At 45.1% G+C, this 27755-nt stretch overlaps 1 protein-coding gene across 1 annotated transcript; it reads right to left on the reverse strand.

Annotated features, from left to right (window-relative positions):
- Window positions 1–924: 924 nt before the first annotated feature.
- On the reverse strand, window positions 925–27082 carry LOC129823561 (ras-related protein Rab-12-like). Its single transcript, XM_055882390.1, has 6 exons — window positions 26447–27082; window positions 20650–20710; window positions 13297–13435; window positions 10639–10728; window positions 9412–9516; window positions 925–7785 (listed from the first exon to the last, which is right to left on the reverse strand). Exons 1-6 carry the CDS (start codon window positions 26664–26666, stop codon window positions 7678–7680), a joined length of 723 nt encoding a protein of 240 aa, XP_055738365.1. The 5' UTR covers window positions 26667–27082; the 3' UTR covers window positions 925–7677.
- Between the last annotated feature and the right edge of the window lie 673 nt (window positions 27083–27755).

Below are 27755 nucleotides of genomic sequence, written 5' to 3' on the forward strand. Positions count from 1 at the left end.
ATTGTAGGACACCAGAGAGTATAGACAGACTTGTCTGTAGAACAGAGATGGTTATTGTAGGACACCAGAGAGTATAGACAGACTTGTCTGTAGAACAGAGATGGTTATTGTAGGACACCAGAGAGTATAGACAGACTTGTCTGTAGAACAGAGATGGTTATTGTAGGACACCAGAGAGTATAGACAGACTTGTCTGTAGAACAGAGATGGTTATTGTAGGACACCAGAGAGTATAGACAGACTTGTCTGTAGAACAGAGATGGTTATTGTAGGACACCAGAGAGTATAGACAGACTTGTCTGTAGAACAGAGATGGTTATTGTAGGACACCAGAGAGTAAAGACAGACTTGTCTGTAGAACAGAGATGGTTATTGTAGGACACCAGAGAGTATAGACAGACTTGTCTGTAGAACAGAGATGGTTATTGTAGGACACCAGAGAGTATAGACAGACTTGTCTGTAGAACAGAGATGGTTATTGTAGGACACCAGAGAGTATAGACAGACTTGTCTGTAGAACAGAGATGGTTATTGTAGGACACCAGAGAGTATAGACAGACTTGTCTGTAGAACAGAGATGGTTATTGTAGGACACCAGAGAGTATAGACAGACTTGTCTGTAGAACAGAGATGGTTATTGTAAGACACCAGAGAGTATAGACAGACTTGTCTGTAGAACAGAGATGGTTATTGTAAGACACCAGAGAGTATAGACAGACTTGTCTGTAGAACAGAGATGGTTATTGTAAGACACCAGAGAGTATAGACAGACTTGTCTGTAGAACAGAGATGGTTATTGTAGGACACCAGAGAGTATAGACAGACTTGTCTGTAGAACAGAGATGGTTATTGTAGGACACCAGAGAGTATAGACAGACTTGTCTGTAGAACAGAGATGGTTATTGTAGGACACCAGAGAGTATAGACAGACTAGTGTACATTTATTTAGTGTACATTTATTTAATACTTGATCTCAATCAATCTATCGATCTATCGATCTTTTGATTGATTGATAGTTGATGGGACTCCTTCTCAATCTAACAGTCTAAAACATGTAACCATGTAACCAGGAGTAACCAGGAGTAACCATGTAACCAGGAGTAACCAGGAGTAACCATGTAACCAGGAGTAACCATGTAACCAGGAGTGGAATTGAAGGAGGGAAAAAGGCAAGTCACCACTGTTGTATTACTGGGCATTCAGCTCAAAAAGGTGAATATTTGTACATGTCAATTCCACCCCTGTATGTAACCCATAACCACCAGCAACGCTTCCAAGAAAAACACAAAACCCTTCCACAAATAAATACGACAAAGAAAACTATAAACAATAGCAGGACAGCTCAAAGGGTTAAATTAGAGTTAATGATATCATAGCCTAACAGGCAGCCGGTGGCAGTCAGCCGGTGACAGTCAGTCGGTGACAGTCAGTCGGTGACAGGCAGCCGGTGACATGCAGCCGGTGACAGGCAGCCGGTGACAGTCAGCCGGTCACAGTCAGCCGGTGACAGTCAGCCGGTGACAGGCATCCGGTGACAGGCAGCCGGTGACAGTCAGCCGGTCACAGTCAGCCGGTGACAGGCATCCGGTGACAGGCAGCCGGTGACAGTCAGCCGGTCACAGTCAGCCGGTGACAGTCAGTCGGTGACAGTCAGCCGGTGACAGGCATCCGGTGACAGGCATCCGGTGACATGCAGGTAAGGTCGGGCATTAGGGCATTTCATTCTAAAATATGTTCTGGACTAGCCAAGATGGGACCCTAAGCATGATGGGATGTGAATTGCTTAATTAACTCAGGAACCACACCTGTGTGGAAGCATCTGTTTTTCCAATGTTTCCTTTCTTTGGCCGTTACCTGTATCTTAACTATGCATTTTGACCTAAACTATTATGTGTATATTGATAGGACAACATCTACATGTTTTGATATGTGGATATAATCCCATGGAAACCAATCCATTTGAGTGGCAGCCTTTCTTGACTCAAAAAACCAATTCAACATTTCCATAAAAATTTCATTAACGGTTGAAAAGGTATAAACCTTCCATCTGAGGCCTTTCAAACATCCATTACTAAAGACAACCATTACTAAAGACAACCATTACTAAAGACAACCATTACTAAAGACAACATTACTAAAGACAACTATTACTAAAGACAACTATTACTAAAGACAACTATTACTAAAGACAACCATTACTAAAGACAACCACTACTAAAGGCACAATGACAACCAGCTATCTGGGGAAGATTGACTCTTAACGGGTCCAAACACATATCTTTAACTTCACAGAGATTTATCGTTTTTTTTGTTGTTGACAATTTCAAATCGTTTCTTGTTGGGGTTTGATCTATGTAGACATGTTGAATGTGAGAAGTAGTTCACCATTAAAATGATCTACACGAGCCAATCAAGTCCTTCAAAATCAATTCCTAATTCATCCCAATACTGAATGTTGCACCACCAAACTTTTCCAATAACAAATGAACATTTTGTCTTTACAGCACTTTACAGCACTTTCATGTCTGTCTAAATGCAACACAGAAATAATAACATATTCTATGGAGGGACACTGATCACTTTTTAGTGGTATTTCACCTTAGAGGAAGTGAAAACATGAGGATAATAACATTACGATGACAATATTGGTACCATAAAAAATGAAATAATAAAAGTGTACTTCAAAAGCAACATGTTTTTGTCGTCTGTACAAAGAGAGAACCTTGTGACTGACTGTATGTAGACACCTCCCATCGTCATAGAGATTGACACACTGAAATAGGGGACTAACCCAATTAGAAAAAAAGGTGTTTTTGTTGTTGCAAAAACGTTTTGGTACAGTGTGCACTAATGAATATGACCCAGGAGTGGCAGGACACTGATAATAAGGGTTAACACTGAAGGTTTGGGCATTATTAGTGTTGCTAACTAGTTTAATACTGTATCCTTTTCACACTGCCTGCCTCACTTTCAGCATAGGACCTGAACTAGCTATCCATGGATTATAGTGCAAAACATGACAATGAACACAAACGGAACAGAAAACCATCCAAGCCACTCGTAAAAATGTAAGGCAACACTTACAAAGTGCATTCGGAAAAAATTCAGACGCCTTCACTTTTTTTTTTACGTTATAGCCTTACTCTAAAATGTATTAAAATGTTATTTAATGATGAAGCAAAAAACAGGGTTAGATTTTTCTTTCAAAACTGAAGAGTATTCAGGCCTTTTACTCAGTACTTTTTTGGGTCGAACTCCAAGCGGGCTGTCATGTGCCTTTTACTGAGGAGTGGCTTCCATCTGGCCACTCTACCATAAAGGCCTGATTGGTGGAGTGTTGCAGAGATGGTTGTCATTCTGGAAGGTTCTCCCATCTCCACAGAGGAACTCTGGAGCTCTGTCAGAGTGACCATTGGGTTCTTGGTCACCTCCCTGACCAAGGCCCTTCTCGCCCGACAAACCTCTTCCATTTAAGAATGATGGAGGCCACTGTGTTCTTGGGGACATTCAATGCTGCAGAAATGTTTTGGTACCCTTCCCCAGATCTGTGCCTCGACACAATCCTGTCTCAGAGCTCTACGGACAATTCCTTCGACCTCATGGCTTGGTTTCTTGCTGTCAACTGTGAGACCTTGTAAAGACAGGTGTGTGCCTTTCCAAATCATGTCCAATCAATTGACTTTATCACAGGTGGACTCCAATCAAGTTGTAGAAACATCAAGGATGATCAATGGAAACAGGATGCACCTGAGCTCAACTTCAAGTCTCATAGCAAAGGCTCTGAATACTTATGTAAATAAGGTATCTGTTTTTTTATTTGTAATAAATGTGCAGAAATGTCTAAAAACCTGCTTTCACTTTGTCATTATGGGGTATTGTGATGTCATTATGGGGTATTGTGATGTCATTATGGGGTATTGTGTGTAGATTGATGAGTATTTTTTTATCCATTTTAGAATAAGGCTGTAACGTAACAAAATGTGGAAAAAGTCAAGGGGTCTGAATACTTTCCGAATGCACTATAAATGAACATGACACACAAACCAACACGGACGTAAATTAACACGACACAGGCTATTTGGCATTATTGGCCGTAAAAATACACACATTGATGGTCCTGTCCAAAACAAAATGGCCGCTAGCCCCAAAATGACAACGTGTACAGTACCAGTCAAAAGTTTGGACACACCTACTCATTCAAGGGTTTTTCTTTATTTTTACTATTTTCCACATTGTAGAATAATGGTGAAGACATCAACACTAAGAAATAACACACATGGAATCATGTAGTAACCAAAAAAATTATATTTGAGATTCTTCAAAGTAGCCACCCTTTGCCTTGATGATAGCTTTGCACACTCTTGGCATTCTCTCAACCAGCTTCATGAGGTAGTCACCTGGAATGCATGTAAATTCACAGGTGTGCCTTGTTAAAAGTAAATCTGTGGAATTTCTTTCCTTCTTAATGTGTTTGAGCCAATCAGTTGTGTTGTGACAAGGTAGTGGTGGTATACAGAAGATAGCCCTATTTGGTAAAAGACCATGTCCATATTATGGCAAGAACAGCTCAAATAAGCAAAGAGAAATGACAGTCCATCCTTACTTTAAGACATAAAGGTCAGTCAATTCGGAAAATGTCAAGAACTTTGAAAGTTTCTTCAAGTGCAGTCGCAAAAACCATCAAACGCTATGATGAAACTTACTCTCATGAGGACCGCCAAAAGAAAAGGACGACCCAGAGATGCCTCTGCTACAGAGGATAAGTTCATTAGAGTTACCAGCCTCAGAAATTGCAGCCCAAATAAATGCTTCACAGAGTTCAAGTAACAGACACATCTCTGTTCAGATCAACTGTTCAGAGGAGACTGTGTGAATCAGGCCTTAATGGTCTAATTGCTGCAAAGAAACCACTACTAAAGAACACCAATAAGAAGAGACTTGCGTAGGCCAAGAAACACCGAGCAATGGACATTAGACCGGTGGAAATATGTCCTTTGGTCTCTTCTTATTGGTGTCCTATGGTCTGATGAGTCAAAATTTGAGATCTTTGGTTCCAACCACTGTGTCTTTGTGAGATGCAGATTAGGTGAACGGATGATCTCCACATGTGTGGTTCCCACCATGAAGCATGGAGGAGGTGGTGTGATGGTGCTTTGCTGGTGACGCTGTCAGTAATTTATTTAGAATTCAAGGCACACTTAACCAGCATGGCTACCACAGAATTCTGCAGCGATACGCCATCCCATCTGGTTTCGTTTAGTGGGACTATCATTTATTTTTCTACAGGACAATGACCCAACACACCTCCAGGCTGTTTAAGGGCTATTTGACCAAGAAGGACAGTGATGGAGTGCTGCATCAGATGACCTGGCCTCCACAATCACCCGACCTCAACCATATTGAGATGGTTTGGGATGAGTTAGTCCTCAGAGTGAAGGAAAAGCAGCCAACAAGTGCTCAGCATATGTAGGATCTCCTTCAAGACTGTTGGAAAAGCATTACAGGTGAAGCTGGTTGAGAGAATGCCAAGAGTGTGCAAAGCAAAGGGTGACTACTTTGAAGAATCTAAAATAGAAAATATTTTGATTTGTTTAAACACTTTTTTTGGTTACTACATGATTCCATATTATTTCATAGTTTTGATGTCTACAATGTAGAAAATAGTAAAAAATAAAGAAAAACCCTTGAATGAGTAGGTGTGTCCAAACTTCTGACTGGTAGTGTACATCTGATTCTACACCAACTACCGTGTCTACTTGTATTTTTGACCTAATTAGAGTTACCCACGTGATAATCATCATTAAAAAAAACTGCCTATATGAAACTTTGTACAAGAATACATTTCCATCAAAATGTACCTAAGAAAGAATTTGTGCAATATCACGTGTCCCTTTTCCTTGTTGTACAGTAGAGATACATGGACCTTACAGTTACTGTAGAGATACATGGACCTTACAGTTACAGTAGAGATACATGAACCTTACAGTTACTGTAGAGATACATGGACCTTACAGTTACAGTAGAGATACATGGACCTTACAGTAGAGATACCTGGACCTTACAGTTACTGTAGAGATACATGGACCTTACAGTTACTGTAGAGATACATGGACCTTACAGTTACAGTAGAGATACATGGACCTTACAGTAGAGATACATGGACCTTACAGTAGAGATACATGGACCTTACAGTAGAGATACCTGGACCTTACAGTTACTGTAGAGATACATGGACCTTACAGTAGAGATACATGGACCTTACAGTTACTGGGTCTACGTAGTGTAGGAGGAGTAACAAGGAGCTCCGCTCCCTCAGTCACGTCAGCCGAGTGGGTTTCTTTTCTCTAATTGGCTCCATGTGAATGCGTGTGTGTGTGTGTGTGTGTGTGTGTGTGTGTGTGTGTGTGAGTGTGTGTGTGTGTGTGTGTGTGTGTGTGTATCGTGCAGTGGCTACCATAGGGTTCTCTCTCTAACTAGGAGGCACCTGGCTGCAAGGCACAGCTAGCCAAGCTTGCCCCGGGATGAAGTAGTCTGGGGCAGGTGTGTGTGTGTGTACAGGTGTATACTGTACGTGTGTGTGTGTGTGTGTGTGTACAAGTGTATACTGTACGTGTGTGTGTGTGTGTGTGTGTGTGTGTGTGTGTGTGTGTGTGTCAGTGGTCTGTCGTAACAAGGTCTGTGTATTAGTTAGTGTATTTGCGTGTCATGTCATACAGCTCCAGAAGTAGAACTGGGAGGACGTCTATCAGAGCAGGTGTGTCTAAGCTCCTCGCAGGAACACCTGAGCATACGTCCCAAACGAACGCCTATTCCCGATAAAGACGGGTCAAAAGTGCCACTATGAAGAGAATAGTGCAAATTGGGACGCTCCCAGACTGCTGCTTGGTTCTCCTGCCCTCTGGTGGCCAGAAGAGTTCTGCTGCGTATTTGGAGTGTGGAGGGAGGATGGTGGAGGTGGAGGGGGATCTCAGCAGGGTGGAGGGAGGATGGTGGAGGTGGTAGGGGGATCTCAGCAGGGTGGAGGGAGGATGGTGGAGGTGGAGGGGGATCTCAGCAGGGTGGAGGGAGGATGGTGGAGGTGGTAGGGGGATCTCAGCAGGGTGGAGGGAGGATGGTGGAGGTGGAGGGGGGATCTCAGCAGGGTGGAGGGAGGATGGTGGAGGTGGTAGGGGGATCTCAGCAGGGTGGAGGGAGGATGGTGGAGGTGGTAGGGGGATCTCAGCAGGGTGGAGGGAGGATGGTGGAGGTGGTAGGGGGATCTCAGCAGGGTGGAGGGAGGAGGGAGGATGGTGGAGGTGGTAGGGGGATCTCAGCAGGGTGGAGGGAGGATGGTGGAGGTGGTGGGGGGATCTCAGCAGGGTGGAGGGAAGATGGTGGAGGTGGTAGGGGGATCTCAGCAGGGTGGAGGGAAGATGGTGGAGGTGGTAGGGGGATCTCAGCAGGGTGGAGGGAGGATGGTGGAGGATCTCAGCAGGGTGGAGGGAGGATGGTGGAGGTGGTAGGGGGATCTCAGCAGGGTGGAGGGAGGATGGTGGAGGTGGAGGTGGAGTCTCAGCAGGGTGGAGGGAGGATGGTGGAGGTGGTAGGGGGATCTCAGCAGGGTGGAGGGAGGATGGTGGAGGTGGTAGGGGGATCTCAGCAGGGTGGAGGGAGGATGGTGGAAGGGGAAGGGGGGTCTCAGCAACAGCGCATGCGTGGCGGGTTGAGCTCAGGAGGAACATCTGGTTCAGGCTGCAGAGACAGGATACTGTTGGAAAGATCCCTACTGGGAATCTCCAGAGGCATCTGATGAGACAGGAAGACACAACACAGAACAGGAAGTTGACAGTAGAAACGAAGAGTCTTTATTACAGGCTGTGGTGAGTCACATGTTGTACAGGCTACAGTCACGTGTTGTACAGGCTACAGTCACGCGTTGTACAGGCTACAGTCACGCGGTGTACAGGCTACAGTCACGCGGTGTACAGGCTACAGTCACGCGGTGTACAGGCTACAGTCACGCGGTGTACAGGCTACAGTCACGCGGTGTACAGGCTACAGTCACGCGGTGTACAGGCTACAGTCACGCGGTGTACACGCTACAGTCACGCGGTGTACAGGCTACAGTCACGCGGTGTACACGCTACAGTCACGCGGTGTACAGGCTACAGTCACGCGGTGTACAGGCTACAGTCACGCGGTGTACAGGCTACAGTCACGCGGTGTACAGGCTACAGTCACGCGGTGTACAGGCTACAGTCACGCGGTGTACAGGCTACAGTCACGCGGTGTACACGCTACAGTCACGCGGTGTACACGCTACAGTCACGCGGTGTACAGGCTACAGTCACGCGGTGTACAGGCTACAGTCACGCGTTGTACAGGCTACAGTCACGCGTTGTACAGGCTACAGTCACGCGTTGTACAGGCTACAGTCACATGTTGTACACGCTACAGTCACATGTTGTACACGCTACAGTCACGCGGTGTACAGGCTACAGTCACGCGGTGTACAGGCTACAGTCACGCGGTGTACAGGCTGTGGTGAGTCACGTGTTGTACAGGCTACAGTCACGTGTTGTACACGCTACAGTCACGCGGTGTACAGGCTACAGTCACGCGGTGTACAGGCTACAGTCACGCGGTGTACAGGCTACAGTCACGCGGTGTACAGGCTACAGTCACGCGGTGTACAGGCTACAGTCACGCGGTGTACAGGCTACAGTCACGCGGTGTACAGGCTACAGTCACGCGGTGTACAGGCTACAGTCACGCGGTGTACAGGCTACAGTCACGCGGTGTACAGGCTACAGTCACGCGGTGTACAGGCTACAGTCACGCGGTGTACAGGCTACAGTCACGCGGTGTACAGGCTACAGTCACGCGGTGTACAGGCTACAGTCACGCGGTGTACAGGCTACAGTCACGCGGTGTACAGGCTACAGTCACGCGGTGTACAGGCTACAGTCACGCGGTGTACAGGCTACAGTCACGCGGTGTACAGGCTACAGTCACGCGGTGTACAGGCTACAGTCACGCGGTGTACAGGCTACAGTCACGCGGTGTACAGGCTACAGTCACGCGGTGTACAGGCTACAGTCACGTGGTGTACAGGCTACAGTCACGTGTTGTACAGGCTACAGTCACACACAAGACAATATTGGGAAATATAGGAAAACATTTGAGGAAATCTAGGGTTCAACGACATCCTTCCTTGTCTGAGTCAGCAGTTGGTTTGGCAAACAAAAATGCCTAATCACAATACTATAAAACACATTGTAGACTATTATAACTTAATAATATATTTACAGTCACAGGAAACTATTGATTTCCTAACAAATACTGAAGAAAATAATAATTACATTGAAAATAATAAAATATATATTTTAATTATAGCAGAGACAACAAGAGCACAGTGAGGTAACTACTCACCTTGGCTAGAATGTCGTCCACTAGTTTCAGAAAGCACTCCTCCACGTTAAAATTATCCTTGGCACTGGCCTCGCAGAAACGCAACCCAGATATCCTCGAGACAAACTGCGGACAGAAATGGAAATTCTGTAGTTTTGTTTCCCGGGGTCATCCGGCAAGATTATAAGTATAGAAAGTGACCAAACTAAATTTACCCATTTTTCTCCCCAATTTCGTGATATCAAATGGGTAGGTTACAGTCTTGTCCCATCGCTGCAACTCCCGTACGGACTCGGGAGAGGCGAAGGTCGAGAGCCATGCGTCCTCCGAAACACGACCCTGCCAACCCGCACTGCTTCTTGACACACTGCTCGCTTAACCCGGAAGCCAGCCGCACCAATGTGTCGGAGGAAACACCGTCCAGCTGGCGACTATGTCAACTTGCAGGTGCCCGGCCCGCCACAAGGAGTCGCTAGAGCGCGATGGGACAAGGAAATCCCAGCCGGACAAACCCTCCCCTAACCCGGACGACGCTGTGCCAATTGTGCGCCGCCTCATGGGTCACGGCCAGCTGTGGACACAGCCTGGGATCAAACCCGGGTCTGTAGTGACGCCTCAAGCACTGCGATGCAGTACCTTAGACCATTGGGGAGGCTCCTGACCAAACTTTAAAGCACTCAGAACTCTGGGTAATTTCCAACTGAAGGTTTTTCATTAACTGTCAGATTCTTCAGTGGATCTTCAAAGCACAATGTAAAGTGAAAATGTCACTGCTTCCTATACACATTCCTCTGATGAGGTGACCTATTGTAACAAGAGCGACGTCTGTGTTTAATCTAGAGCGGAATTAACCCTTTACACTCGTGGGAATTGGCCTATACGGATAGGGCCAAATTGAAACGTTTCTAACAGAAGAACTATAAAAGCAAATATATAACAATTGAACGAGAACAGTTTGGAGATAATGGGGAAATGATTCGACTAAAAGGCGAGGACACAACAGTTCACCTGACCAGACTGAATCCAAACATTACACTGTTGATTTGATGTGAATGCTACATTTAATGTCAGCCAAAACCCATACAGAGCTGTGAAGCGGAGAGCCTGAACTCTGACCTCATTTCCTCCCTCTAATGATTTGAGGATATCGTCAGTTATCTGATCCTAGATCAGTGTGTAACTCACCCTCTAATGATTTGAGGTGAGGATATCGTCGGTTATCTGATCCTAGATCAGCCTGTAACTCACCCTCTCCGCAGTCTGTTTAGTCACGATGCGGTCTGTCTCACAGTCCAGCTTGTTCCCCACTAGCAGCAGCTCTGCCTCCTCTGAAGCATACTGGCCAATCAAAGAGAAGAGATTAGTGCACTAGTAGGTCCTCTAGAAAAGCATTCTGACCAATCAAAGAGGAGATCAGGGATAAATTCTGACAGACAGGCAGGCAGACAGGCAGGCAGGCAGACAGGCAAGCAGGCAGGCAGGCAAGCAGGCAGGCAGAGACAGACAGACAGACAGGCAGGCAGAGACAGACAGGCAGGCAGACAGGCAGACAGACAAGCAGGCAGGCAGGCAGACAAGCAGGCAGGCAGGCAGGCAGACAAGCAGGCAGGCAGGCAGGCAGACAGACAAGCAGGCAGACAGGTAGGCAGACAGGCAGACACAAGCAGGCAGGGAGGCAGGCAGACAAGCAGGCAGGCAGGCAGACAGACAAGCAGGCAGACAGGCAGACAGGTGGGCAGACAGGCAGACACAGGCAGGCAGACAAGCAGACAGACAGGCAGACAGACAGACAGGCAGACTAGTCAGATCCCCCAACAGTACAGTGTATTTGTATTGTAATCCTGGACCAACACACCTCATTCAACTCATTGAGGGATTGATGATTAGCTGACCAGTTGGATGAGGTCTGCTTGTCCAGGATTACAGTACAAATAAACTGTACTGTTGGGGGGGAACTGGAGGACCAGGGTTGGGGGACCTGGAGGACCAGGGGGTTGGGGGACCTGGAGGTTGGGGGACCTGGAGGACCAGGGGGTTGGGGGTACTGGAGGACCAGGGTTTGGGGGTACTGGAGGACCAGGGTTTGGGGGTACTGGAGGACCAGGGTTGGGTGGTACTGGAGGACCAGGGTTGGGTGGTACTGGAGGACCAGGGTTGGGGGTACTGGAGGACCAGGGTTGGGTGGTACTGGAGGACCAGGGTGTTGGGGGGAACTGGAGGACCAGGGTGTTGGGGGGGAACTGGAGGACCAGGGTTTGGGGTACTGGAGGACCAGGGTTGGGGGGTACTGGAGGACCAGGGTTTGGGGGTACTGGAGGACCAGGGTTTGGGGGTACTGGAGCACCAGGGTTTGGGGGTACTGGAGGACCAGGGTTTGGGGGTACTGGAGAACCAGGGTTTGGAGGTACTGGAGAACCAGGGTTTGGAGGTACTGGAGAACCAGGGTTTGGGGGTACTGGAGAACCAGGGTTTGGGGGTACTGGAGGACCAGGGTTGGGTGGTACTGGAGGACCAGGGTTTGGGGGTACTGGAGGACCAGGGGGTTGGTGGTACTGGAGGACCAGGGTTGGGGGGTACTGGAGGACCAGGGTTGGGTGTTACTGGAGGACCAGGGTTGGGTGGTACTGGAGGACCAGGGTTGGGTGGTACTGGAGGACCAGGGTTGGGTGGTACTGGAGGACCAGGGTTGGGGGCTACTGGAGGACCAGGGTTTGGGGGTACTGGAGGACCAGGGTTTGGGGGTACTGGAGGACCAGGGTTTGGGGGTGCTGGAGGACCAGGGTTTGGGGGTACTGGAGGACCAGGGTTTGGGAGTACTGGAGGACCAGGGTTTGGGGGTACTGGAGGACCAGGGTTTGGGGGTACTGGAGGACCAGGGTTGAGGGTACTGGAGGACCAGGGTTTGGGGGGGGGTACTGGAGGACCAGGGTGTTGGGGGGTACTGGAGGACCAGGGTTGGGGGGGGTACTGGAGGACCAGGGTCGGGGGGGGTACTGGAGGACCAGGGTCAGGGGGGGTACTGGAGGACCAGGGTTGGGGGGGGTACTGGAGGACCAGGGTTGGGGGGGGTACTGGAGGACCAGGGTTGGGGGGGTACTGGAGGACCAGGGTTGGGTGGTACTGGAGGACCAGGGTTGGGTGGTACTGGAGGACCAGGGTTTGGGGGGGTACTGGAGGACCAGGGTTTGGGGGGTACTGGAGGACCAGGGTTGGGGGGTACTGGAGGACCAGGGTTGGGGGTACTGGAGGACCAGGGTTGGGGGGTACTGGAGGACCAGGGTTGAGGGTACTGGAGGACCAGGGTTGAGGGTACTGGAGGACCAGGGTTGAGGGTACTGGAGGACCAGGGTTGAGGGTACTGGAGGACCAGGGTTTGGGGGGGTACTGGAGGACCAGGGTTTGGGGGGGTACTGGAGGACCAGGGTTTGGGGGGGTACTGGAGGACCAGGGTTGGGGGGGTACTGGAGGACCAGGGTTGGGGGTACTGGAGGACCAGGGTTGGGGGGTACTGGAGGACCAGGGTTGAGGGGTACTGGAGGACCAGGGTTGAGGGTACTGGAGGACCAGGGTTTGGGGGGGTACTGGAGGACCAGGGTTTGGGGGGGTACTGGAGGACCAGGGTTTGGGGGGGTACTGGAGGACCAGGGTTTGGGGGGGTACTGGAGGACCAGGGTTGGGGGTACTGGAGGACCAGGGTTGGGGGTACTGGAGGACCAGGGTTGGGGGTACTGGAGGACAAGGGTTTGGGGGTACTGGAGGACCAGGGTTTGGGGGGTACTGGAGGACCAGGGTTGAGGGTACTGGAGGACCAGGGTTAAGAAACACTGCTCTACTACAGTAGGATTAAAACTCACACTAAAAACCCACCAAGCGATCAAAAGCTGTTCCAAGAGTTTTTAGTCTGACCTTGTCGATCATCTTCATCCACTTGGGCAGGTCGTCAAACGTTTCCTGCTTGGTGATGTCATAGACCAGTACTATTCCCTTGGCCCCACGGTAGTAGGCTGAGGTTATGCTGTTGAACCTCTCCTGACCAGCTGTATCCCTGGAGGTACAGGACACGTATCAGACTGGATCCATTAGAGACACGTCACATATCAGACTGGATCTGAGTTAGAGACACGTCACATCACATATCAGACTGGATCTGAGTTAGAGACAGGACACATCACATATCAGACTGGATCTATGAGTTAGAGACAGGACACACATCACATATCAGACTGGATCCATTAGTTAGAGACAGGACACATCACATATCAGACTGGATCCATTAGAGACAGAACACATCACATATTAGACTGGATCTATTAGATAGAGATGGGACACATCACCGACTGGATCTATTAGTTAGGGCCAGGACACCTCACATATCAGACTGGATCTATTAGTTAGAGACAGGACACATCACATATCAGACTGGATCTATGAGTTAGAGACAGGACACATCACATATCAGACTGGATCCATTAGAGACAGGAAACATCACATATCAGACTGGATCCATTAGAGACAGGAAACATCACATATCAGACTGGATCCATTAGAGACAGGACACATCACATATCAGACTGGATCCATTAGAGACAGGACACATCACATATCAGACTGGATCTATTAGTTAGGGCCAGGACACATCACATATCAGACTGGATCTATTAGTTAGGGCCAGGACACATCACATATCAGACTGGATCCATTAGTTAGAGCCAGGACACATCACATATCAGACTGGATCTATTAGTTAGGGCCAGGACACATCACATATCAGACTGGATCTATTAGTTAGGGCCAGGACACATCACATATCAGACTGGATCCATTAGTTACATTTACATTTTACATTTTAGTCATTTAGCAGACGCTCTTATCCAGAGCGACTTACAGTAGAGTGCATACATTTTATTACATTTTACATACTGAGACAAGGATATCCCTACCGGCCAAACCCTCCCTAACCCGGACGACGCTATGCCAATTGTGCGTCGCCCCACGGACCTCCCGGTTGCGGCCGGCTGCAGCAGAGCCTGGGCGCGAACCCAGAGACTCTAGTGGCGCAGCTAGCACTGCGATGCAGTGCCCTAGACCACTGCGCCACCCGGGAGAAGCCGTTAGTTAGACAGACAAGACACATCAGACTGGATCTATTAGTTAGTGATAGGACACACATCACATATCAGACTGGATCTATTAGTTAGTGATAGGACACACATCACACATCAGACTGGATCTATTAGTTAGGGCCAGGACACGTCACATATCAGACTGGATCCAGGAATTAGAGACAGGACACACATCACATATCAGACTGGATCCAGGAATTAGAGACAGGACACACATCACATATCAGAATGGATCCAAGAATTAGAGACAGGACACGTCACATATCAGACTGGATCCATTAGTTAGGGCCAGGACACATCACATAGAATAGAGCTTTTAATTAGAGACGGGACACATCACAGATTGGATCCATTAGTTAGGTTTTCCAGACCATCTGTCCTGACTGACAAATTAGGGCCAGGAGGTTTTCCAGACCATCTGTCCTGACTTATGAATTAGGGCCAGGAGGTTTTCCAGACCATCTGTCCTGACTGATGAATTAGGGCCAGGAGGTTTTCCAGACCATCTGTCCTGACTGATGAATTAGGGCCAGAAGGTTTTCCAGACCATCTGTCCTGACTGATGAATTAGGGCCAGGAGGTTTTCCAGACCATCTGTCCTGTCTTGTACAATGTTTTTATTTTTATTTACCTTATTTAACTTGGCAAGTCAGGTAAGAACAAATTCTTATTTACAATGACGACCTACCCCGGCCAAACCCGGACGACGCTGGGCCAATTGTGCGCCGCCCTATGTGACTCCCAATCACGGCCTGGATGTGATACAGCCTAAAACTCGAACCAGGGACTGTAGTGACGCCTCTTGCACTGAGATGCAGTGCCTTGGAGCGCTGCGCCACTCGGGGCCCATGTCACATGGGCAGGAAGGAAAACTCCTGGACCTGCAAACCCTCATATATGATTAGCCTACTGAATTATAACGTTTGATCTAAATAATTTAAAAATCTGTTTTTCTTCTCAGACAGAATGACTATCATCTGTTGACCAACTACTTTATTAGTCAGTAAAAAAGGAGAATAATTAAAGTGAATCAAAGATGATCCATGTTAAGAATGACGGACCCCCCCCGACAGGTTTCATCATTTTGTTAAAGTTTGTATAGATATTCATATATAAGCTAAGAAAGGATCAAACTTCATGTAAATTTGATTTCCATTCGTAAACTTTAAAATCGAACCAGCTAGGCCTACCGCTGGCCAATCAGATGATTCAGATGACCGTGTCTGCAGTAACGTAGCAGGTATAAAAGAAAGCTACAGCAAAATTGATACTGTGAGATTTCAAAACGTTTAAAATCACGACTAGAGACGGTCAAGGAATACAGCAACGAGCTGCTGTTTTTATGAGTGAGTTCATGTTTAATAACCTGTTGAGGATGGGGGCGCTGTTGAGACTATTTATGCTAATTGGGTAATTTTTGAAACGGCTTCCCACAAAATCCTTGATCGTACAATATGCATATTATTATTATTATTGGATAGAAAACAGTCTATAGTTTCTATAGGAGTTGAAATTTTGTCTCTAAGTGGAACAGAGCCCATTCTACAGCAATTTCCCTGACATGGAGTCAGATTTCAGAAATGTTGGCCACTGTTCTGAAGTCAGTTAAAAGGGCACTGTTATTGCTATGACTATACGGACACTTCTTACGTCTTCCCCTGGATGCCTTTACGTGATGACGATTCCAATGGGGTCGATTGCGCGTTCACAGGCCCTATAAATTAAAAAACCCTGTAGCTAGCAAGTCTTTTCTTGGTGCGTAACGCGCGTGGAGGACACCGACCCGCTCCTGTTCCAAGCGTTAGTTTAGCCTGTTATATTTCTCCGGTCATCTTTTCACTCGTTATAGGAGTTAAAAACATCATAAGGTAGTTAATTTAAAGCGTTTTATAGCAATTTATATCCGTTTAGTGCGATTTTGGGACATTTATTTTTGAAACGATGTGAATAGCTGGGCACGCTTTTCACTTCATCCCGAACGCAGTTGGCATTTCCACATGGCAAGAGGACAGCTTTCCACCAAAAGACGATTACTCCCAAGAAAGGATCCTTTGCCCAAGATACTGATGGAAGAACAGCTCAAAGTAGGACATTTTTATTATGATAAATCGTGTTTCTGTCGAAACATTTTAGTGGCTTAGGACGCCATGTTTTCTGACGTAGCTTCGCTTGGCGCAAACTGTATTGAAAAGTAAGGATAAATTAAAAAATGTAATTCCGCAATTGTATTAAGAATTAAATTGTCTATCAATCCCTGTCCACCCTATATTTTTTAGTCACGTTTATGAGTATTTATGTATAAGAGTAGATCACTGTCTAAGTGGCGCAAGGACATTTTCTGACCAGCTGAGCTACATTTCACATTGTCTAACCATGATTTTGGTGGCTAAATATAAACATTTTCGATCAAACTCTATATGGATTGTGTAATATGATGTTACAGGAGTGTCATCTGAAGAATTCTGAGAAGGTTAGTGAAAAAATTAATATATTTTTGGCGATGTTGACTTTTATCGCTCACTTTGGCTAGAATCAATGCTGGGCTGCTATGTGCTATGTTAATATAACGATTTATTGTGTTTTCGCTGTAAGACACTTAGAAAATCTGAAATATTGTCTGTATTCACAGGATCTGTGTCTTTCGATTCGTGTATGCTGTGTATTTTTACGAAATGTTTGATGATTAGTAAGTAGGTAAACACGTTGCTCAATGTAGTTTTTCTAGTCCATTTGTGACGGTGGGTGCAATTGTAACCTATGCCATCTACCTGAAATATGCACTTTTTTCTAACAAAACCTATCCCATACCATAAATATGTTATCAGACTGTCATCTGATGAGTTTTTTTGTTGGTTAGTGGCTATAAATATCTTAGTTTAGCCGAATTGGTGATGGCTACTGGTGTTGGTGGACAAATAAAAGATGGTGGATTATGCTAATGTGTTTTTAGGTAATAGATGTACATCTTTACATATTGTGTCTTCCCTGTAAAACATTTTAAAAATCGGACATGTTGACTGGATTCACAAGATCTGTGTCTTTCATTAGCTGTATTGGACTTTAATGTGTGAAAGTTAAATATTTTAAAAAAATATTTTTTTTGAATTTCGCGGCACTGGTTTTTCAGTGGGGGGGGGGGGGGGGGGGGAGTGCCGCTAGCGCCACGCTGATCCTAGACAGGTCTTACTCAGCTCTGTCAACACTTTGTAGTCAACACTTTTATAACCCATAAAATGCTCGTTCTTCCTATTTCCACTCAGCCCTACAACAAGCACTGCAGCTGTAATGAATGAGTAGGAAAGTGTATCTATAGGCTTGCCTTGTTATTATTAGTGGCTTGGGTCTATAGGCTTGCCTTGTTATTATTAGTGGCTTGGGTCTATAGGCTTGCCTTGTTATTATTAGTGGCTTGGGTCTATAGGCTTGCCTTGTTGTTATTAGTGGCTTGGGTCTATAGGCTTGCCTTGTTATTAATAGTGGCTTGGGTCTATAGGCTTGCCTTGTTGTTATTAGTGGCTTGGGTCTATAGGCTTGCCTTGTTGTTATTAGTGGCTTGGGTCTATAGGCTTGCCTTGTTGTTATTATTAGTGGCTTGGGTCTATAGGCTTGCCTTGTTGTTATTATTAGTGGCTTGGGTCTATAGGCTTGCCTTGTTGTTATTAGTGGCTTGGGTCTATAGGCTTGCCTTGTTATTAATAGTGGCTTGGGTCTATAGGCTTGCCTTGTTGTTATTAGTGGCTTGGGTCTATAGGCTTGCCTTGTTGTTATTAGTGGCTTGGGTCTATAGGCTTGCCTTGTTGTTATTAGTGGCTTGGGTCTATAGGCTTGCCTTGTTGTTATTAGTGGCTTGGGTCTATAGGCTTGCCTTGTTATTAATAGTGGCTTGGGTCTATAGGCTTGCCTTGTTGTTATTATTAGTGGCTTGGGTCTATAGGCTTGCCTTGTTGTTATTATTAGTGGCTTGGGTCTATAGGCTTGCCTTGTTGTTATTAGTGGCTTGGGTCTATAGGCTTGCCTTGTTGTTATTAGTGGCTTGGGTCTATAGGCTTGCCTTGTTGTTATTAGTGGCTTGGGTCTATAGGCTTGCCTTGTTATTAATAGTGGCTTGGGTCTATAGGCTTGCAACATGTATGGGGCGGCTGTCAACATTTTTGTCCTCAAATGAAACTGATATATTTTTCTATTTATGCCAGTTTTTTTCAGCCAATTTGTATCTTCAATATATAGCTGGCAAACAAGTTCCCTACATCTCCCCTTTCCCACCTTCCTCCTCCATTTTTGCAGTAACGCTGCAATCAGTTGGTTGTACATTTGGATTAAGCAGATATTCCCAAATATTTTCATTAACTCCATTTCTATTCATAAAATCATTAATAAATATAATACCATAAAAATAAAAAAATTCCATAAAGAATGTTTAAAAAATATATATATATATTTGAGTTTAACCATAACATTTGTTGCAATATTTGTTCTATATTTTCTGGAGGATAAAACTGAAATTGGAAACAGCTTGTTTAATATTTAAGAATTTTAGCCCCAAAAACTCAGATTTATTATATTAAAGAGGCACGTTTAATTTTGTCAGGCTTAGCATTCCAAATAAAATGTTATATTTTTTGCTCATATGATTTTTTTTTTAAACTAATCATCCGAAGTAGGCAGTGCTATTAGTAAGTAAGTAAACTGTGATAGGACCAAAGAGTTAATCAATGTCATTTTTCCATAAATAGACAAGTATTTACCTCTCCATAGTTGCAAAATCTTATATATTTTTGCTAACTTTCTATTGAAATGAATTGTGGTAAGTTCATTTATATTTTTTGAGATGTGAATACCGAGTACGTCTACTTCACCATCCGCCCATTTTATTGGTAAACGGCAAGGTAGTGTAAACACTGTATTTTTTTTAAACGAGCCAATACGTAATATGGTACACCTGTCATAATTAGGTTTTAATCCAGAGAGGCTAGAAAAGTGATTAAGATCTTCAATGAGACTGTGCAGGGATCCAGCTTGCAGACTTAAGAAAAAACTCAACGTGATCAAGACAAAGGAGAGGATTGTAGACTACAGGAAAGAGAGGACCGAGCACGCCCCCATTCTCATCGACGGGGCTGCAGTGGAGCAGGTTGAGAGCTTCAAGTTCCTTGGTGTCCACATCACCAACAAACTAACATGGTCCAAGCACACCAAGACAGTCGTGAAGAAGGCACGACAAAACCTATTCCCCCCAGGAGACTGAAAAGATTTGGCGTGGGTCCTCAGATCCTCAAAATGTTCTACAGCTGCACCATCGAGAGCATCCTGACTGGTTGCATCACTGCCTGGTATGGTAACTGCTCGCCTTCCGACCGCAAGGCACTGCAGAAGGTAGTGCGAACGGCCCAGTACATCTCTGGGGCCAAGCTTCCTGCCACCCAGGACCTCTATACCAGGCGGTGTCAGAAGGCCCTAAAAATTGTCAAAGACTCCAGCCACCCTAGTCATAGACTGTTCTCTCTGCTACCGCACGCCAAGCGGTACCGGAGCACCAAGTCTAGGTCCAAGAGGCTTCTAAACAGCTTCTACCCCCAAGCCATAAGACTCCTGAACACCTAATCAAATGGCTACCCAGACTATTTGCAGTGCTCCTCCCCCTCTCACACAGCTGCTATTCTCAGTTGTCATCTATGCATAGTCACTTTAATAACTCTACCTATATGTACATACTACCTCAACTAACCGGTGCCCCCGCATATTGACTCTGTACCGGTAACCTCCTGTATATAGTCTTGCTATTGTTATTTTACTGCTGCTCTTTAATTACTTGTTACTTTTATTTCTTATCCATATTTTTTAAACTGCATTGTTGTTTAGGGGCTCATAAGTCAGCATTTCACTGTAAGGTCTACTTCACCTATTGTACTCTGCGCATGTGACTAATAACATTTGATTTGATATGCTGTAACCTATGTAGAGCAGGGTTACATGGAGGCTGACTGACAGTGGTGGAGCCCAGATGAATGGGTACAGTACAGTACTGTGCCGTAAGTCAGTCTGTGTGAGGTCGTGAGACAGAACAGTGAGACAGAGGAAATGCAACAGGAAGTTATTAAAGATGACTGATGATGACTTCCTGTTCCTTTTGACTCACCAGATTTGCAACCTGATCTTCTTCCCTCTCAGCTCCACCGTCTTGATCTTAAAATCTACTCCTGCAGGGAGAGGGGAGAGGGGAGAGGGGAGAGGGAGAAAGAGCCTGAAAAAGTAGTCATGTGCTCTACTCTACTCTACTCTAGTGCTCTACTCTAGTGTACAGAGTCAATGTGGAGGCTATATAGAGGGTGTTACAGTACCGGTACAGAGTCAATGTGGAGGCTATATAGAGGGTGTTACGGTACAGAGTCAATGTGGAGGCTATATACAGGGTATTACGGTACAGAGTCAATGTGGAGGCTATATACAGGGGGTACCGGTACAGAGTCAATGTGGAGGCTATATACAGGGTGTTACTGTACAGAGTCAGTGTGGAGGCTATATACAAGGTATTACGGTACAGAGTCAGTGTGGAGGCTATATACAGGGTTTTACGGTACAGAGTCAGTGTGGAGGCTATATACAGGGTGTTACGGTACAGAGTCAGTGTGGAGGCTATATACAGGGTGTTACGGTACAGAGTCAATGTGGAGGCTATATACAGGGGGTACCGGTACAGAGTCAATGTGGAGGCTATATACAGGGGGTACCAGTACAGAGTCAATGTGGAGGCTATATACAGGGTGTTACGGTACAGAGTCAATGTGGAGGCTATATACAGGGGGTACCGGTACAGAGTCAATGTGGAGGCTATATACAGGGGGTACTGGTACATAGTCAATGTGGAGGCTATATACAGGGGGTACCGGTACATAGTCAATGTGGAGGCTATATACAGGGGGTACCGGTACAGAGTCAATGTGGAGGCTATATACAGGGGGTACCGGTACAGAGTCAGTGTGGAGGCTATATACAGGGGGTACTGGTACAGAGTCAATGTGGAGGCTATATACAGGGTGTTACGGTACAGAGTCAATGTGGATGCTATATACAGGGTGTTACGGTACAGAGTCAATGTGGAGGCTATATACAGGGGGTAGCGGTACATAGTCAATGTGGAGGCTATATACAGGGTGTTACGGTACAGAGTCAATGTGGAGGCTATATACAGGGGGTACCGGTACATAGTCAATGTGGCGGCTATATACAGGGGGTAGCGGTACATAGTCAATGTGGAGGCTATATACAGGGGGTACCGGTACAGAGTCAATGTGGAGGCTATATACAGGGGGTACCAGTACAGAGTCAATGTGGAGGCTATATACAGGGGGTACCGGTACAGAGTCAATGTGGAGGCTATATACAGGGGGTACCGGTACATAGTCAATGTGGAGGCTATATACAGGGGGTACCGGTACATAGTCAATGTGGAGGCTATATACAGGGGGTACCGGTACATAGTCAATGTGGAGGCTATATACAGGGGGTACCGGTACATAGTCAATGTGGAGGCTATATACAGGGGGTAGCGGTACAGAGTCAATGTGGAGGCTATATACAAGGGGTACCGGTACAGAGTCAATGTGGAGGCTATATACAGGGTGTTACGGTACAGAGTCAATGTGGAGGCTATATACAGGGGGTAGCGGTAGAGTCAATGTGGAGGCTATATACAGGGGGTACCGGTACAGAGTCAACGTGGAGGCTATATACAGGGGGGTACCGGTACAGAGTCAATGTGGAGGCTATATACAGGGGGTACTGGTACAGAGTCAATGTGGAGGCTATATACAGGGGGGTACCGGTACAGAGTCAATGTACGGTGGTACAGGGTAGTCTAGGTCATATGTACATGTAGGTAGAGGTATAGTGACTATGCATAGATAATAAACAACGAGTAGCAGCAGTGTAAAAACAAACGTGGTCAAATAAAAACCAGAGGGAGAGTTTGCATCTGCACAGTTCTTCCACTAAAATCATCAAGAATATTTTTCTGTGGAAATTGTTCAAATTAGTCCTTCTGCATAGAGTGGAATGGCTTGTTAAACGTTGAAATCAATTGTTTTTGTTTTGGCATACATTTTAAAGTGGGGAAAACCCCCAGAGACAAAGCGTAATTCCTATACAGTGGAAAGGAGTTGCCATTATCACAAACGTCTGTGCTAGAGAGGAGTATCTTTTAGATCAAATGTTCTAACCACTAGGCTACCTGCCGCCCCTACACTCTAACCACTAGGCTACCTGCCGCCCCTAAACGCAGACAAATGCTTCTTGTAGCCATCAATGAGCTTCAGGTACCCTTCTACTGGTAATCTGGCCCACTCTTCAGCAGCCAACTGCACTAATTCTTCAACGTTTATGGGGGCGCCCTTCCTGTTTGGGGGTGTTGTCCTATTGGAAGACGCACAACCTTCAACAGAGACACCTAGCGGAACTACGTGGGACACTGGAGTTGAAGGGAGTTGTAGTTTTCAGGAAGCAAATATTCCACTTAGTTCAGCGCAGAAACGTGGTAATGAATTACAATGACCATAATCCATGGCGTCACTTTTTTCCTGCTCAAGTAGACGGATCAGAGATGAAGAGGCGAAGCGAGAGGTTGTACTCTCGCCAAAATCTGTCCAAAATAAAACACACAATGTGTTTCTATGGGCTTATTTTGTACCTTAGTTTGTCATCCGCCTTGAGAACCCCCCCCCCCCATTGTTGGAGAATCTCCTCATTATATACAGATCTCTGGACAGATACACTTTTATGCCTTCTATGTTAGGTTAGAGACACACAGACCACATGAGGGGAATGTACACAACGACAAGAGGGACAGAGACAGCTAGTGAAAGTATACCTTATCTACTTTGATGAACTAGTAAAACTGATTTAGACAGACAGTATGGGAAGCACATAACTAGATGGTCTGGCTGACTGATACTGCCTGAGCAGAGTTGAGATGACTAAGGAATTACAAAGAATTAAGTCATCAAAAAAAAACTAGGTAATATACACAACTAAATATTGTATTATTTCATAGTAATTTCCTTTTTTTTCTTCTTCCAATTGATGTCTACTCAATGTGGACCTGACAGAGACAATGGAATATATTCAATGTTTTGGCAATTGAATATTCACTATTTTTGGTTTTGGAATTAACTTTAAAAAGCTCTAAAATCAATGTAACATCATTATTTCATAATACACTACATGTTTTGTTTAATTATCGAAATGAAATCCATTATTTTATTTTTTTAAAGAATCAAACCGAAACCAATCAGACCTTAAAACTTCTTATGGCTGCAAGGGGCAGTATTGAGTAGCCAGTTAAATCGTGCCCATTTCAAACGGCCTCGTACTCAATTCTTGCTCGTACAATATGCATATTATTATTACTATTGGATAGAAAACACTCTCTAGTTTCTAAAACCGTTTGAATTATTTCTCTGAGTGAAACAGAACTCATTCTGCAGCACTTTTCCTGACCAGGAAGTGGAACGTCTGAAATCGATGCTCTGTTCTTCTTTATGCCTATACATGGGCACAAGACCTATTAGTATACATACACGTCATACACCTTCCTCTGGTTGTCAAGAGGCTGTGAGAGAAGAAATGAGGTGATTATCTCAATCTGAGTTGGAACACATCATCTTGGAATCTCGTGTCCACCATTTTCGGTACTCTGAATAGCGCGAGCTGGACAGTGTGATTGCCTTTTGTTTAGCTTCCGTTATAGGCGACTACAATCTCCGGCTTTGATTTTATTTGATACATGTCACCATATCATCGTAAAGTATGTTTTTTCAATATGGTTTCATATTTCATTCGAAATTTTTTCAGGAGTTTTGCTGTGTTCCGTTCTCTTCCGTTTGTTGACATGGAGAGTGTCGTGGCACCCGGCTAGCGCGCTTGCTAAATGAAGAGAGAAAGTGTCCGTTCTGAATCCAAACAACGACTGTTCTGGACAAAGGACACCTTGTCCAACATTCTGATGAAAGATCAGCAAAAGTAAGACCCATTTTATGATGTTATTTCATATATCTGCCGTAGTCGCCGGCGCCCAAGTGTTTCTGGCTATTGTGCTAAGCTAATATAACGCTACATTTTGTTTTCGCTGTAAAACACTTGATAAATTGGAAATATTGTCTGGAATCACAAGATGCCTGTCTTTCAATTGCTGTACACTATGTATTTTTCAGAAATGTTTTATGATGAGTATTTAGTTATTTGGCGTTGGTGTCTGTAATTTTTCTGTCTGCTTTCGGTGCAATTTCTGACTGTAGCTGCAATGTAAACTATGATTTATACCTGAAATATGCACATTTTTCTAACAAAACATATGCTATACAATAAATATGTTATCAGACTGTCATCTGATGAATTTGTTTCTTGGTTAGTGGCTATTTATATCTTTATTTGGTCGAATTTGTGATAGCTACTGATGGAGTAAATAACTGGTGGAGTAATGAAAAATTGTGTCTTTTGCTAACGTGGTTAGCTAATAGATTTACATAGTGTCTTCCCTGTTAAACATTTTAAAAATCGGACATGTTGGCTTGATTCACAAGATGTGTACCTTTCATCTGGTGTCTTGGACTTTTTAATGTGTGAAAGTTAAATATTTAAAAAAATATATGTTTTGAATTTTGCGCCCTGCACTTTGAGCTGGCTGTTGTCATAAGTGTACCGACGTCGGACTTGCACGCCAAACAGGTTAAAAAGCACTGACCTAACAACAACAATCTCTAGCAAGAGAACAGTTCGTTCCCTCCGTCAGTAGTACCAAAGATCTGCATAACTAAACCCAGATAGACCACAGCCTGTCTTTTACAACGGGAACTATTGAGTCATAGTGGGCAGAGCCAATCACGACATAGCGAGGTCCTATTGACGCGTTCTAGAGTTCATCTGCATATTTCCGTTAGGGAACGCCTCCTCTGTGAAGTACGCATGCGTGATAACTCAATTCTCCTTTGCAATGGGTAAAGTCAACATAACTTAATCCACTCTGTTCATAACAGTTTGTAGTTTTGGGGACAGAAAACTGTAATTGCGAGCAAATGTTTCATCGATGATCAAATTTGCAGAATTTCGGTAAGAATGAATCTCGATTCAAGCTTCTCCCACTGCCGGCCATTTTTAGATAGTGACTGGAAACGTCAAGCGGATGCTTCACATTTATACATCCGGTGAAATATCTGTCTCATTGTGCTATCTGTGGTAGTACTGCTACATCTGCTGGACAGGGCTCAAGTTACAGTAGTACTAACTAGCTGTTCTGTTGGACAGATTAGTGTCAACACATTCTCAAGGGTAATTCACCATGTGGCAGTCTTTCCTTTTACTAATTTACCAACTTCTGGTTTTCATTTAAGATTTTACTACAACTTTTGTCAACTACCATGGCCACACAGTAGCGGGTGGGTATAATTTGTGTTACGTTCAAAATAGGAATCTGTTACAAAAACTTCGTAAATAACAAGGTTGTTCAACAAACGCATACAAAAGTGATAAATTCAACTAGTTGACGAATAGGCATCAACTCACCACGTAGTTTATTCTTAACGTTTGTCCATAGGCTACCAGTGTGAGTATAGACATTTTCCGGAATAAAACGTGGTGAGTGAAAAACTCCATGAAATAACCCACTCCCTACCTCTGGCATCTGGTTCTGCCGCTATACAACTTTGTATGCGTTGTTTGTTGAACAACCTTGTTATTTACGAAGTTTTTGTAACAGATTCCTGTTGGAAGGTTTCACAAATTATACCCACCCGACAGTAGCTAGATGTTCAACGATAAAGGTTGGTAGCATTATCACTGACAAGTCATGCAGCGTAAACATTACTAGCCTTGGAACAAAACAACAACTGCTATCGGATAGTTTGGCTAGCAAAGGAGGCTAACATTAGATGACCATTCCTTACCAACAGTTGATTTGCATGCTTCATAGAAGGTGTCGTCTGTAAATCTTTCCATTAGACTGGTTTTTCCCACGCCACGGGAGCCAATAATGATAATTTGAAGTTTGTAATCAGCGGGCCTCGGCGGCATCTTCCTGCGGCGAGACTGTGACCCCAGAGCGGGGGAAGCATTCGCTGATCCCCCGCCACCGGCCATCCGCTTGATTTCATACCTCGAATCCATCAATAATTCCACATTTGAACCCCTAACAATATACACTTTAAAATGGGAGAAAATAACTGTGGGCCTACTTTTGGTAACTTTTCTATAGTCTTTAAATTAATTAGTTAAGGAAAGTTTTTCAACTTCCAAGTTGTTGTTTCGCTGCTGCCTGTCAAGCGGAATCTAGGAGCATTTTCATTACGTCACCGCAGGCAACCTTGCCAGTCTTCTTCTTTGGGATTTGGTTGGCAGGATCGCATCCAACCTTCAGGTGCATTACATCGCCACCTACTGTACTGGTGTGTGTGTGTGAGGCCATTCACGTCCTTTCTACATTATATTATTTTGATACAATAATACAACATTGGGGAAAATGGAAAATTGTCCTGCCAACTATTAGCCCTCTCTAAAAATCCACCAACCATTCCACTATTTAACCCTATAACAACCCACCACCCATTCCACTATTTAACCCTATAAAAACCCACCACCCATTCCACTATTTAATAACCCTATCTAATCTGACTCCAGATCAACGGTCTGAGGATGTATCACTACTCTGCAGCGCCCCCTGCAGGAAATCCTCACAATCCCAAGTACTTCTCAGCCGCTGCCACCACAACCTCTATTTTCTGTGGCTGGTCCATTTATGCAGTATAATTTAACAACCATGGCTATAAATGCAAAAAAATAAATGAACACTTTACTGAAGCACTTATTCTTCCCATCACTGTCTCTTGGTCTCTGCCTATTCACAGGAATCCTCTCAGAATCCCTCACCCTGCATCCATCTTCCTCTACCACTCTCTTCACTGCTTCGTCATACAACACTTTCTGTACTACTGTAACCCTGGCAACTTCAATCTGCCTTTCTCTCACCGGACACCTCCGATCTCCAGCCCTATGATCACCCCCACAACTAACACACACAACTTTCTCCACAGATACCACAAATGCCTTTGTCTCATGCCCTCCTGCACACTTCTCACATCTAGGCATTTCCCTCCAACACACTTTTATAAATTTGACAGCTAAAACACTGTCATATTTTCGGAAGATAAAACTCTCACGGGATAACTTCCTACCTTGACTTTATCTGGTATAAAAAAT

Source organism: Salvelinus fontinalis, chromosome 26 (assembly GCF_029448725.1).
Source record: "Salvelinus fontinalis isolate EN_2023a chromosome 26, ASM2944872v1, whole genome shotgun sequence".
NCBI lineage: Eukaryota > Metazoa > Chordata > Actinopteri > Salmoniformes > Salmonidae > Salvelinus > Salvelinus fontinalis.